This window comes from Phalacrocorax carbo, chromosome 3 (assembly GCF_963921805.1).
Source record: "Phalacrocorax carbo chromosome 3, bPhaCar2.1, whole genome shotgun sequence".
NCBI classification, from domain to species: domain Eukaryota; kingdom Metazoa; phylum Chordata; class Aves; order Suliformes; family Phalacrocoracidae; genus Phalacrocorax; species Phalacrocorax carbo.
Window position 1 is genome coordinate 125,710,748 of NC_087515.1, and position 12,838 is coordinate 125,723,585.

Below are 12,838 nucleotides of genomic sequence, written 5' to 3' on the forward strand. Positions count from 1 at the left end.
TGGAGGAGGGAAGCTAGATGGGATGGAGGGAGGCTGGAGGAATGCCGGATGGGATGCAGGCAGGCTGGAGGAGGGAAGCTAGATGGGATGGAGGGAGGCTGGAGGAATGCCGGATGGGATGCAGGCAGGCTGGAGGAGGGAAGCTAGATGGGATGGAGGGAGGCTGGAGGAATGCCGGATGGGATGCAGGCAGGCTGGAGGAGGGAAGCTAGATGGGATGGAGGGAGGCTGGAGGAATGCTGGATGGGATGCAGGCAGGCTGGAGGAGGGAAGTTAGATGGGATGGAGGGAGGCTGGAGGAATGCCGGATGGGATGCAGGCAGGCTGGAGGAAGGAAGCTAGATGGGATGGAGGGAGGCTGGAGGAGGGAAGCAGGCTGGAGGAGGCGGGCTGGAGGCGGGGAGCAGGCAGGATGCAGTCACGCTGGAGGCGGGCCGGGGCCGGGGTGACTCAGCCGCCGAGAGCTGCCCCTTCCGCGGCTGCCGAGGGAGCGTGTGCGGGGCCGTGCGGGGCGGTGAGTCCCGCGGGGCGGGGGGGGGGGGGGCCGGGCCGGGCATAAGGAGCGCAGCGGGGCGCGGGTGCGGGCACTGCAGCGGGGGCAGGTAAGGGGAGGGGATGCTGCTCCGGCGTGGGGCAGGGGGACACGCGTGGGGCGGCTCCGCGGGGAGCAGCGGGGCCGGGCGGGGAGCCCTGCGCCTGCGGGGGGACCCCCGCTCTGCGCCCGCGGGGTGCTGCCAAGCACTCCCTCGGGGAGCGGCAGCATCTCCCAGCGGTTTTTAACTGTTTTTGGGGTTTTTTTTGGCCGTGGCGGGTGTGGGAGGGATGCTCTGCAGCTCAGAGGTAAGGTTTACTGCAGGATAAAATGCCATTAACCCTCAGGGCGTCTCAAAAGCAGCAAACCTTCCTGTAGAGGAAGAGAGGAAACCTTGTTTTCGTAATGAAGATGGAAAAAAAAAACAAACCAGCCCAGCTCAGCTCGTCAGCCGACACTAAGGAGGTCGGTTTGGCACCCGCTGAAGTGCTTCTGGGAACATCCCGTGATGCACGGCCGAACTTGGGTCTGACACCGTGACCGTGGCTTGGAGGTGGCGTTGGATAAAAGCCTCTGTCTGGCCGTGCTATATATCTGTCATCCCTATATCACGCTCAGGGTATGTGTTGCGCCGCAGGCGTGATACAGCAAAGATAGCTTCCTTCTTGTATTTGCCTCCAGGTTGCAAAGTTGAGGGTGCGGATGAGGGCGAGGAATTTCCATAGCGCAGGGTGTCTGCTGCAGCAACTGAGGTCTTGCGCAAGATTCTGGTTTATGGAGTGGTCTGTAAGAGGGGAAGGAAAAAAAAGAGAGAAAAATCAGTGCAGCTCCATTTGGGAGGAATCTTGCGCTTTCTGTGAACGCAAGCTGTAGAGGCGAGCGCTGCAGCTTGTCTCAAGTTGTATTCATTTTGCCAGATAGCTAACCTGTGCTAATGGTTTGGCTTTCCTGGAAAGGGATGGGTGTGGGGAAGAGTGGCTCATGCTCCTTTTTTTTTTTTTAAGACAAAAAAAAAATCACCTCTTCTAATGCAGTAATGGCTGTAATGAAGTCACCAGGCCATGAGTTTGGTGCATGCCTGTGGGGCCACCAAGCTAACCTGGTGGCACGGCAAGCTAAGCTAGATTGCTTTGTTTATACACTTTGCTTTATTGTGGCTTAGAGTCACACACAAATACTGGCAGCCAGAACAAAGGACAAAGCTCGGCTTGGGTGAAGGGCTGCTTGCTGGAGGAGGACGCATGACTTGGGCTTTGCTACCTCTGACCCTGGAGGGGTGGGGGTGTTATAGCTGTGAGGGTGGTGGGACAGCTTTTATCTTACTCAAACCTTTGGAAAAGGGTGTGTGGGTGCCTCTGTCTGTGCCTGGAGGGGTTTGGCCCAGACAGTGGAGGAGCTGAGCGGTGCTTCAGGACTTATCACATGGCCTGACCTGCCTAAACTGAGTCATGGGAGCTGGGCTTCAAATAGCCTGTTTTGGGGGGTGTTTTATCGACTGTGCAGAGAAATGCCCAGTTAAATGGGACTTGTGGGCTTTGATTTCTGGGTGATGTGGAGAAGACCTTCGTGGTAGGGCTCTGCAGAGGGATTTGCTGTTGCGGACGCTGTGCATCTCCCTCGGCTGCTGGGAGGAGGCTGTGGGACCCCGCTGATCTCTGGCATAATGCAGTCTAAATAGTTGGAGCCCTGTCCCTGGGAAAGCAGGCAGGGAACTGCCTCTGGCTTCAAGGTCTCCTGATCTGGAAGGATGGAGGAGGCACCTGGGTGATGTCACCTCCTTCCCTCCTCCCGTTGCAGGCATCAGCCGGCGGCGCAGAGGGACTGCAGGTGGGTGGTGCAGCCGCAGCCATCTCTGTTCGGGTACTCTTCTCCTTCGCACGCTGCAGCTGCTCTGAGCAGCTCATGTCAGAGGGCCTTCGGCCTCAGTGCTTCCTCCTTGCTGGCTGGGAGGGAGGGGGGGTTCAAGGGCTGCACTCAGGTGGCCCAAATTTCCTCTTTTTAAGCAATCAGCTGTATGAATTGACAAAGTCCTGCCCAGGGTCAGGTGCGCTGGTGGGTAGCAGTTTTCTGGAGTTATTTCTTGCTCATCCTTCAAGAAATTGTCGTTACCAGATACTTTGGATCCCAAAGCAGGGGACTTGTTCTCAGCTCCCACGTGTGCAGCCCAAGAAGAGGTAGAGCAGCTCAGGGGGCTCTTTGCAAGCCCCAAACGTCCTCCTGCCATCTGGAGAGTTTGCGAGGGTGAAGCTGCTGTATCTTAAGAAGTCCGACAGCCAAGCTTTGCTTCTGTTTTCGAGCTGTTGTGGGATGTGACCTGTGAAGGCAGCCTTTGCCAGGGTTATCCTGAAGCTGCAAGGCACCTCCAGAGACCTGGGGGGGTGCAAAGGGAAGTGATCTCCTGGGGTTGCTGGAGAAACTTCTCTGGCCCGTTCATCGTGCAGAAAGACTAGCAGATATCTGTCGGGTGCAGCAGCTGTTACGCAAGTTTGGTTTTGGTGCTGCTCTTTCGGTGGTATTTGAAATGGCCATGGGGCTTTCGGGGGAGGGAGGCGCGTGCGGAGGAGATAATGGTGGTGGGGGAAGCAGGCACACAATAACGCTGCCACGGGAAGTCTTACCGCTCGTATCTGCGGGGGAAAAGGGGGGTGATAGTGGAAACCATCAGCCTTTTCTTGCTTGCGTGCCTCCGGCTGCATGTGACTTGCTGTTGGTGGAAATTCGTCCTGGGAGTCCCATGCCTGTGCTCTCTATATATAGACTTGCTGTACGCAGGGAGCTTGCTAGAGCCGCGGTGGGGGGGGAGGTAGGGAGGAAGAAATCACATGAGATCAAGGGTTTCCCCTTCATTCTCCACCCAGATCTTGGAATACTCCATACCATCCAGCTGAGAGTGTCAACTCCCCCCTGCCAAAACTTCATGCCCGTACACTTAATCAAATCATAGAATGGTTTGGGTGGGAAGGGACCTTTAGAAGCCATCTAGTCCAACCCCCCACCACAAGCAGGGACATCTTCAACCAGATCAGGTTGCTCAAAGTACCATCCAACCTGACCTTGGATGTCTCCAGGGATGGGGCATCGACCACCTCTCTGGGCAACCTGGGCCAGGGTTTCACCACCTCATTGTAAAAGATCTCTTCCTTATATCTAATCTGAATCTCCCCTTTTTTAGTTTAAAACCATTACCCCCTTGTCCTATTGCTACAGGCCCTGCTAAAAAGTCTGTCCCCATGAGAACAAGGATTTCCTCTTCCTTATCGACACAGATTTTGGGATAATCTGTGTCGTCCAGCCAAGACTATCAGCTTCCCCCAAAAAACTTCATGCCCATAGGAGGGCAAGAACAACCGACTGGCTCCCAGCTATTTGGGAGCTGGGTGATGTCTCGCTGCTTCTGCTGGGTTTGCTGGCTGTTGGCCACGTCGTGGGGCAGATGCAATGCAGCAGAGCTTAAAAGGCGAGCACCTGTCGGAGGGAAAACTGCCTGGTATGGTTTTCCAGTTTGGTCTCAGGTTGCCTGGAGCTCGCAGCCTGCAGCCGGTGTGGTCTGGTAACCTGAGGATGCAAGAGGTCCCCCGTCCGCCTGTCAAGAGCTCAGTGCAAGCAGCTGTATCGGTGTGGGAGGCTTTGCAGGGCAGGTTTCAGCGGGTCAGCAAATTTACAAGCATCCTGCTGAAAACAAAAGTATATCGGGTAGCTTCTGGCCTTAAAACTGCCTCCCTTCTGTGCTACAGAAAATACGAAGTCGACTGCAAGAAGTGCAGAGGTTTGGGGGCTTTGTTTTGTTTTTAAAAAAGATCTTTCATTAGGAAAGGTGCTTCGGTTCAGGCGAGTCACCTGTAGGCTTTCTATGGCCATGTTGAAGGGGCACAAGGCAAAAACCACGCTAGCATTAGAAATGTGTATTTGTTTCTGTGGGTGTAACTTCCTTCCTGCTGTGTAAGCAGGGGAGCACGGCGGGGACACCAGCAGTGCCAGCGAGTCTCTTGTCTGGGAGAAGCCTCTCAGCAAGCAAATACACACGAAACCCCTTCAAAGAGGTGAGATTTAAGGGTAGCACCCCAGTGCTGCTGAAACTCAGCTAGCTTTTGGGCTGAGCATCCTGCTGAAAGCACGGATAGTGGGAAGAAAAATACGTAAATGGGTGAAAGGAGGAGGGGGAAGTTAAAAAAAAAAAAGCCCCTTTGTACAGTTTGCTGCAGCTGCCTGGGCTTGTCGCTGGCAGAAAGTAGGACACACTTGCTGGGTTTTCTTTTCTGGAAAGGCTAAACTTGGCAGTGAGTGGGTGGAGGCAGCCTGCATGGAAATGTGTGTGTGTCTCCCCGTCCCCTGCCCCTGCTCAGCAAGCTTCGCTGCCGTGGGGACGGAGAGCTGCTGGAAAGAGCTGTGTGTCCGGCTGCTCGGGTGTATTTGCCCAGAAGGGTTTAAGCCCAGGCTTGCAAAGGTGATTACATGTTCAGCTTGCTGAGATGAGTAGGAATTAGAGCCTAAATATCTCTGTTATTCAGGCTGCTGTGGAGTATGCGAGGTCTCGGGTCACTCAGCAGGAGCAGAGCTCGTCGGGTGGCTGAGGGGTCGGCGGAAGGCGAGCCGGGAGGTTTTGGACAAGGAGGAGGGCACCCTGGCAGCGTTGCAGAGGTTGAGCAGCTCGTGGCCCAGCTGCATGTCTGAGTCAGGCGTAGGGACGCGGAGCGAGCGGCGGCTGCTGGTGTTGGGGCTTAAATTGGAGTTGGGCAGTTTAATGTGGACTAGGTTAAAGGAGGCAGGAGAGCAAGGAAACCTCCGAGCCCTGGAGCATCTTTGGGCTGGGTGATGCTTGTGCTCCTGCACGGGAGGCTCTTGCTGTGCTCCTGGATTTCCCCTGCGTCTCTGTTCCCCAAATTGGGACTTTTCTGGCCGAGGGTTGTGGTTTCACAACCTCCCTCGAGAAGAGCCCTGGTGGGAGGGGAACACAGGCAGCAGCCACAGGCAGCTCCGGTGCATGCGGACCCCACTCTGCATGGGCAGAGGGTCGCTACCCCGGGGCTCTGACCCCAGTCAGGGTCCCCAGGGCAATGGGCTGGCCAAAATGAGGCCATAAAGTCCAAAAATGTGATTTGGAGATCACTCCAAATCTTCAAAGGGAAGAGCACTGCATTAGGGCGGGGGACAGCAGGTCCTCATGACTGCAGCCCTGCCTGCAATTTGCCATGGTGGAGGGAGATACCTATTCCTTCTCCCGGTCTTTATTCTTCCGTGTTGTGGAAGTAAACACAGCTTTTAATACCCTCCAAATTCGATCCTTTGGATCTGCTTCAAAAGAGACTTTCCTGCTGCCGCTAATCCTGCAGTGGTCGGCTGAACAGGGTTGCCTTGTCTGATTTCTTCTGAGCTGCAGGAGGGGGGTTATTAGTCCTCTCCTGCATCTCTCCTGACCTTTGGGGTAAATCAGGATCGGGAGGGACTTTGTGCAGCCACGTGCTTTATCCTCCCACGTGTTGCTGCAGCGGTCCTTCTGCCAAGCCCTTGCTCGCGGTCCGAGCGATCCCGCCTTGGGAAGGTTTCCAATGGTGCCCAAATCTGGCTGCAGGTGGAGTGTTCCGTTCTGTAGCCAAGATGTGGCCGTCCGTGTCCATCCTGTGTGTCCTGGTGGCCTTCGCCAATGCTCGCAGCGTTCCGTACTATCCTCCCCTCTCCAGCGACTTGGTCAACCACATAAACAAGCTCAACACCACCTGGAAGGTGAGTACCGGGTTGCTTATTTTGGGGTTTGGGGGGATTGGGTTTTTTTTGGATGCATTGATCGACAGTCTGTCTGTGGGACTCAGTAGCTGAGGTTTGGGTGTCTTGCCACGGTGGTTGCATCAAACCAGTCTTGGTCCCAGTTGACTTCTCCAGTGAGTTGATGCTGTCAGGGGTTCCTGCAGTGAGAGTAACTGTGCAGCTTCTCCTCTTTGGAGCAGAGTACTGATGAATTCATAGACTAGTAGCAATGCCGAGAGGAGACTCTCTGGGAGGCTGGAAACAAGCATCAAGTGTTAAGCTATATTGGTGACCTGGCCAAACCCACCTTGGCCATGCTGCTGTGGCCAAAGCCTAGAGCTGGACCTTAGCTTACTGGTCATGATGGACTGATCCTGGAAGGGGCTGTGTTCTGTGTCTGTAGGCAGCTTGGCTCTTGGCCCCTGGGTTTTATAGCAAGTGTCAGACACCAGTTGAGTTTGAGGGAGATCTGGAGCACCAGGCTGGTCCCAGCGATGCACTTGATGGCTATGGAGCGTCATGTCCCATTTCTCTGTGTCTCTTCTCAGGCTGGGCACAATTTCCATAACACTGACATGAGCTATGTGAAGAAGCTCTGTGGCACCTTCCTGGGTGGGCCCAAGCTCCCTGAGAGGTGAGTGGCGGGAGAAGATGATGAGGGCCCTGTATAAGCTTGTGTGGATGCTCCTGGTGTGTCTGGAGTGGGTGAGGGTCTCTCCTGGCAGACCGTGAGCAGGGTTCCCCTGGGTGCAGCTTGGTGGACGTCCTGCACAGAATTAAGCCAGAAGGAAGCATGGGGGGAACATCCATCCTCTGTCTTGCCAGATGCTCGACCATTCATGTAATTTGTACCCCTTGAAACTTGAAACACTGGAGGAGCTGCTGACCTGGTCTGAGGTGTTCAGAAGTACTTATTCTCCTTCAGTAAGCAAACAACAAGAGTACTCGTCCTCCAGGTCACCTTCAGAGGAGGTTGGAGAGTCCTGTGCACCCAATCCTGTTACACCGGTGTTCCTCTAACAGGACTTCCCTCTTCTCACTTACAGGGTTGATTTTGCTGCAGACATGGAACTGCCTGATAACTTTGACTCACGGACGCAGTGGCCTAACTGTCCTACCATCAGTGAGATAAGAGACCAGGGCTCTTGTGGTTCTTGCTGGGTAAGAGCATGGGCGGTTTAAGGCCGTATCGGTACAGAGTTTGGACAAAAAAATACATGCTGTTGGGTTTGCTACTGAACTGCATAAACGGGGGAACACAGGGGTTCCTGCAGCGTCTGAGCTTCTTGGTGGGCTTCTCCCAGCCAGGCTCATGCTCGACTCATTCCAGATAGTTACCTGGTTTGTCTTCCCCTGGCCAGCTCTAACGGTCTTCCCGTGCATTTTTGGGGCTGCCCGCAGGCTTTTGGTGCCGTAGAAGCAATTTCAGACAGAATCTGTGTTCACACGAATGCCAAGGTGAGCGTGGAGGTCTCGGCGGAGGACTTGCTGTCATGCTGTGGCTTCGAGTGTGGCATGGGGTGAGCTGCTCTTGGTACCTCTGCTCTTAAAAGTGGGTGGGAGGAGTGGGGATATGACCTGAAGATGCTGATCACTTCAGCCCTGTCTTCCTGGTCTCCCTAATGAGCAGGAAGCCCTGCCAGTGGTTTGTGCTGTAGATGCTGGAGTTAGGTGGGAACATAAAGGTGGCTGCATGGACTAAAAGCCCCTCTGGGCCACAGTCGGGCCCCAGCAGTAGCTGGATGGTGTAGGGAGGGCAAGCACATAGCAATGCTTTCCCATACATAGTTGGCAGCTGCCTAACCCAAAGGATGGACCTTTAATAGGGCCAAAGCCTTGGATTTCAAGCACAAGCCTTTTGCCTGTGGCTTTTTGCAGTTGTTGAGAGCAGGGTGGGGAGCTGGATCTCCAAGTTGTGTGTCTTCTGCTGCTCCTGACAGCAGAGGCTGATCAGGGACCTGGTTAGGAGGCTCCAAGACAAGAAGGCACCACTGCTTGGATTTGGAGGAGTGGGTGCTCTTAGCTCCTTCTCGCCCCAAGGCTTCAGTGGCTCCAGGCCCAGAAATCCTGAGGAAGGCAGGGACAGACTTAAAAAGGATCGACGTGCTGAAAGTTTCCCTTTAGCCATCCATAGCTGGCTCCATTTCCCCTGCCTCCTCCAAAAGGGGATGGCTCTGAGCAGGCTGGAGCTGGAACTGCTGCCTCTTTGTCCAGGTGCAACGGTGGTTATCCCTCTGGCGCGTGGAGGTACTGGACAGAGAGGGGCCTTGTGTCTGGGGGTCTCTACAATTCCCATGTGGGTAAGTCCTGGCAGATACCCTTGTGAGAGCAAAGAGGAGCATCTCTGCTCGGTTACAGGTTCATGTCCTTCAGGGTGCTTTCTTCTGGTCTGCATCCTTGTGGCTGCTCCCTCCTTCAGGTCTGGGGTCAAACACCTCTGCTATCCCAGCTGGCCGCTCCTGTCCCTACAGCCTCTGGTCACCGCTCTGGGACAAGGGTCCCTGAGCAGCACCTAGTGGCAGGACACCCATCCAGAAAGGGAGCACAGTAGACAGACCTAAAAACCCCGCAAAGCTCCTGCTGCCATATCAGGAAGGAATCAGGCTGTAAATGTTTTGTTATTGCTGGTTTTGGACCAGTTCAATACACTTTGCATGAGGGCAGGAGTCTTCCTGACATGTCTCCCCTTCAAAAAGCAACTTCCAGACTGGAAACCTCTGCCTCCTCCTAGCGCGGCCATGAGTTGGTTTGTGTTTTCATCTTTCCCTTCACCTTGTCAGGAGGGAGGTGGTCGGAAGCAGGTCCAGAGGGAAGCCCATTGCAGATGCAGGGATTGCTCATGTGGCAGTGGAAGACTTGCTCTTGCTCACACCCCACTGATCTGTGGGGTTTCTGGGTCAGAAAGGTCATACCCTTTCTTGGGGCATCTGGTGCCTTCTCCAGCGTGGCTGTTGCTCAGGGGTGCCTGGGGACAGCCACTTCACACCGCCTCTGTTCTCAACAGGCTGCCGTCCCTACTCCATCCCACCCTGCGAGCACCATGTCAACGGCTCCCGGCCACCGTGCACCGGGGAGGGGGGGGAAACCCCCAGGTGCAACCGGCACTGCGAACCTGGCTACTCGCCCTCGTACAACGATGACAAGCACTATGGTAAGGGAGGTGGTCTCCGACACAGCTCAACGCACAGCAGCTCCTGACCTGCTCCTAGCGGTACCTCGATGGGGTTGGTGGGGTTGGACCTCTTTCGAAGCTGTTTTATGGTGGGTGTTTTCTGTGCCCTCAGGATTGGGTGGTGCTGGAGCAAACCTCAGTGTGGCAAGATGCACAGTTTGTATTTGCTGAGACGGGGGAACAGATTTGAGTCTGCATGGAGCACCTGGCTGGGTTGAAGAGCACGGTGCTGAGCCCTGGGGGAGTCTGGTGTCAAAGCCACCTCCTTCCTACTCCTTGGTGGTAGCCAGTCTATACCTGTAGGAGAGTCTGGCTCCTTCTTGGAGATTGGTCTTAGCTTCGAGTAATTTGGTTTGTTTTGGAAATGAGGATGTATGAGGGGAAAACTCCCACTGAAGCTGTCTGGAATAAGTCTTTGGGTACAGAGTAAAGGACTCAAGTTAAATCATTCCCTCTAGGAGAGGGATGGTTGGAGCCTGCTTTCCCTGCCTGGCTGTGTCAGTGCCTCTGGAGTGGCTGGGTTTGAATTTAACCTTTAAGTGGAGAAGGCCTCTTGCAGGGGCACACTGAGCAGTCTCTGCCCAGCTGTCCCCAGACCCAAGTGGCCTGAAGATGCCATACTAATGGTAGGACTTTTTTTTCTCCATAGGCATCACATCCTACGGTGTCCCTCGCAGTGAGAAGGAAATCATGGCTGAGATCTACAAGAATGGCCCAGTGGAAGGAGCCTTTATTGTCTATGAGGACTTCCTGATGTACAAGTCTGGTGAGCATCGGCATCAAGGCTGGAGGGAGCCCTGTTCCCTACTTCATCCGCAGGGTCTGTCTTTTGTGGCCCTTGTCCCTCTACTCGAGTCTGAAGGGAGATCTCAAGTTCATGCTTCTGTATTTGGTGTTGCAAGAACAAGGGCAGATACCATCTCCTGTCTCTGTTGGTTTATAGCAAGGGGAGTAGGTGTTTGGGACTGGCTTAGGGAAGAAGCCCCCGTGGGGGACCCCCCCAGAATTGCAGCTGAGAAAAACAGCTAGGATTTTAGGTAAAACCGTGGCAGGTGGCTCTCCTGGTGTGCCCCGATTCCCTGGTCTGAATTGCTTGGGATGTGCCTTCGTGCCCCTTGCTGAGCGTCTCTGGGCGTCCTGCGTGCCGAGCTGACGCGTAACACCAGTCCTTCCTCCAGAGTCTGCATTAAGTTTCAGGATTCCATTTAACCAAAAAAACCTTCTCAGCTCGTTTCTGGGCTTCAGTATTGAACGTCTCACAAGCCAGCCGTGGTCTGAAGCTGGGGGTGGGGGGAGATGCGGCGCCCGTTGACGCGTTGGCTTGTTGCTTTGCAGGGGTCTACCAGCACGTGTCCGGCGAGCAGGTTGGAGGCCACGCGATCCGGATCTTGGGCTGGGGGGTGGACAACGGCACTCCATACTGGCTGGCCGCCAACTCCTGGAACACCGACTGGGGGGACAACGGTGAGGCCACCCCTCGACGCTGCCTGGGGGCGCTGCCGGAGGGAACCCTCTCCCCATTCTCCTCCTTGGTGTGGTAGGGAGGTTGACTTTTGTTCTTTGGTGTGCTTCCAGGCTTCTTCAAAATCCTCCGAGGAGAGGACCACTGCGGCATCGAGTCCGAGATCGTGGCTGGCCTCCCCAGGCCGGAGCAGTACTGGAAGAGGGTGTAACCTTGATCAAACCACAAATAATCCTGAGTCCCCGATGCTTTTAACTGATAGTGAGTTGGGTGCAGAGCCCCGCCTCTAAGAGACTATAGTTGAGATTACTTTATTAAAGCTTTTTATCTTTTTTTTTTTTTCTCAATTTTATGGTGGAGCTGGAGGTGGAACTGCTCTCTGCAAGCCCTCTGCCCCTGGTGGGTCACAGCTATGGGGCATTCCCTGCTCAAAGGACTGCTGGACGGCTCACTGGCCTCTTGCACCATGGTATTTGGTTAGCCTGGACCCCTTCCAGCCCAGTCTGTTACTGGGAGGGTAGGAAGCAGTAGCTTTGTGCTGGGACTAGGGACTTGGAGGGGCAATGGAGATGGATCCCGCCGGGAAGCCACGGCCAGGGATGATTTGTGCACCCCTGGCTGGGTTGGTCTAACTGTTATCACCTGAAGCAAGCAGGGTATGTAGGTGTGTGCCTTAAATTGGCTAAATTTAGACCTAATAATGAAGAAATACTGACGAACTTGATGTGGGGCTGCCTCTCACCTGAGCTGTTAAGGTCCCTCCTGCCTGCAACAGGTCCTTTGTCCATCGCTTGCTCTGCTCCATCCTTTTGGCTGCTTTAAAAACCACTTGTTCCTCAGCTCTTCATTTGGTTTTTATTTTTTCTGCTGTAGTCTGGGGTTACTGATCCTAGGGAAGGGCCTGGCTGGAGCTCCAGGAGCCTTTGATCAAATGTCCTGCAATCACCTAGGAGCACGCTGGAAAGAGCAAACCACTTTTCATCCATGGCTGGGCAGCTTGGTGCGTGCAGCGGGTCACGCCTTGGCAAGGGAGGGTGCTGCAGCCAGAACTGGTGTGGTGCTTTGGGACAGCAGGTGCTGACCGCTGAGCAGAGGTGAGGGATGTTCCCCAGCCCTGCTGCAAGGAGCTCATGCAGGTGCTTGGAGGTATCTTGCTAACTTGCACACAATTGAATAATTTTTTTTTTTTGATTTACAGGCATTAGGGAAGAAATAAAACCTTTTTACTGGGGGGAGGGGTGATAGCTGCGTAGGAGGCATCATGTGATTTGCCAACACTAACATAGAAAAAGTGGTGTTTTGGTTTTTTTTTAAATTTTAAAGCAAAGTATATTGCTGAGCTGAGGCTACAGGCCTGAAATGGGTGATGCAGGCTCTCCCTTGCACTGTAAAATAGCCCCTTACCTCTGCTTTCTCAGACCCATGAGACAGCATTGCGGTATATATATATAAATGGAACAACTGTGCCAATAAACGACTTCTCCAACGTCTTGTCTCTTGGCCCTTGGTTCCTTCTGCTTGACTTCAAACTACCTCCAAACTAGTCTGTTGCTCTGTGCACTGTGGAAGCCTGGTGAGACCCATGTCTTCGTCCAAGTGTGTACAGCCCTGGCCTCTGGCCCTACTGGTGACCGTGTGACTTGTGTTACCCCCAAGGAGCCCCTGGGCATTGCCAGCTCCTGGTGATGGGGAAGGGGCTTTGACGTGGACCAGAGCACAGCCACACCTGCCCCAGCATCTGCACGCTGGTGCAGGAGGTGCATGGGGAGGAGGATGCACCTGAGGCACTGGAGAGCTTGTCTGCAGCCCAGGGCTGTGCCACCGCTCCTGCTGCCTGCAGCGCAAGGTCCACTGAAAGTTAATCTACTGACCTTTAGCTGTGTCTCACCCTGGTTAAAATTCTTCCTTCAGGTCTGACACACAAGGCTTT

General features: G+C 54.5%; 1 protein-coding gene across 3 annotated transcripts; it reads left to right on the plus strand.

The window, feature by feature from the left end:
* The first annotated feature begins 370 nt into the window (after positions 1-370).
* Positions 371-12,394, plus strand: CTSB (cathepsin B). 3 transcript variants are annotated; one of them, XM_064448253.1, is made up of 10 exons: positions 371-514; positions 6,102-6,253; positions 6,823-6,908; positions 7,321-7,435; positions 7,676-7,794; positions 8,489-8,574; positions 9,279-9,425; positions 10,096-10,212; positions 10,782-10,910; positions 11,022-12,394. In XM_064448253.1, exons 2-10 carry the CDS (start codon positions 6,128-6,130, stop codon positions 11,117-11,119), a joined length of 1,023 nt encoding a protein of 340 aa, XP_064304323.1. In that variant the 5' UTR covers positions 371-514; positions 6,102-6,127; the 3' UTR covers positions 11,120-12,394. The 3 variants fall into 3 exon arrangements, with proteins under 3 accessions (XP_064304323.1, XP_064304324.1, XP_064304325.1); XM_064448254.1 differs by lacking the exon at positions 371-514 and adding an exon at positions 584-602; XM_064448255.1 differs by lacking the exon at positions 371-514 and adding an exon at positions 4,553-4,572.
* Positions 12,395-12,838: the final 444 nt, after the last annotated feature.

What these genes read in the sequence shown, in the direction of transcription:
- CTSB (XM_064448253.1), top strand. Translation starts at nt 6,128, where the DNA reads ATGTGGCCGTCCGTGTCCATCCTGTGTGTCCTGGTGGCCTTCGCCAAT. An exon ending in AGCTCAACACCACCTGGAAG is followed by an intron (nt 6,254 to 6,822) that starts GTGAGTACCGGG and finishes GTCTCTTCTCAG; the next exon opens with GCTGGGCACAATTTCCATAA. An exon ending in GCTCTTGTGGTTCTTGCTGG is followed by an intron (nt 7,436 to 7,675) that starts GTAAGAGCATGG and finishes GGCTGCCCGCAG; the next exon opens with GCTTTTGGTGCCGTAGAAGC.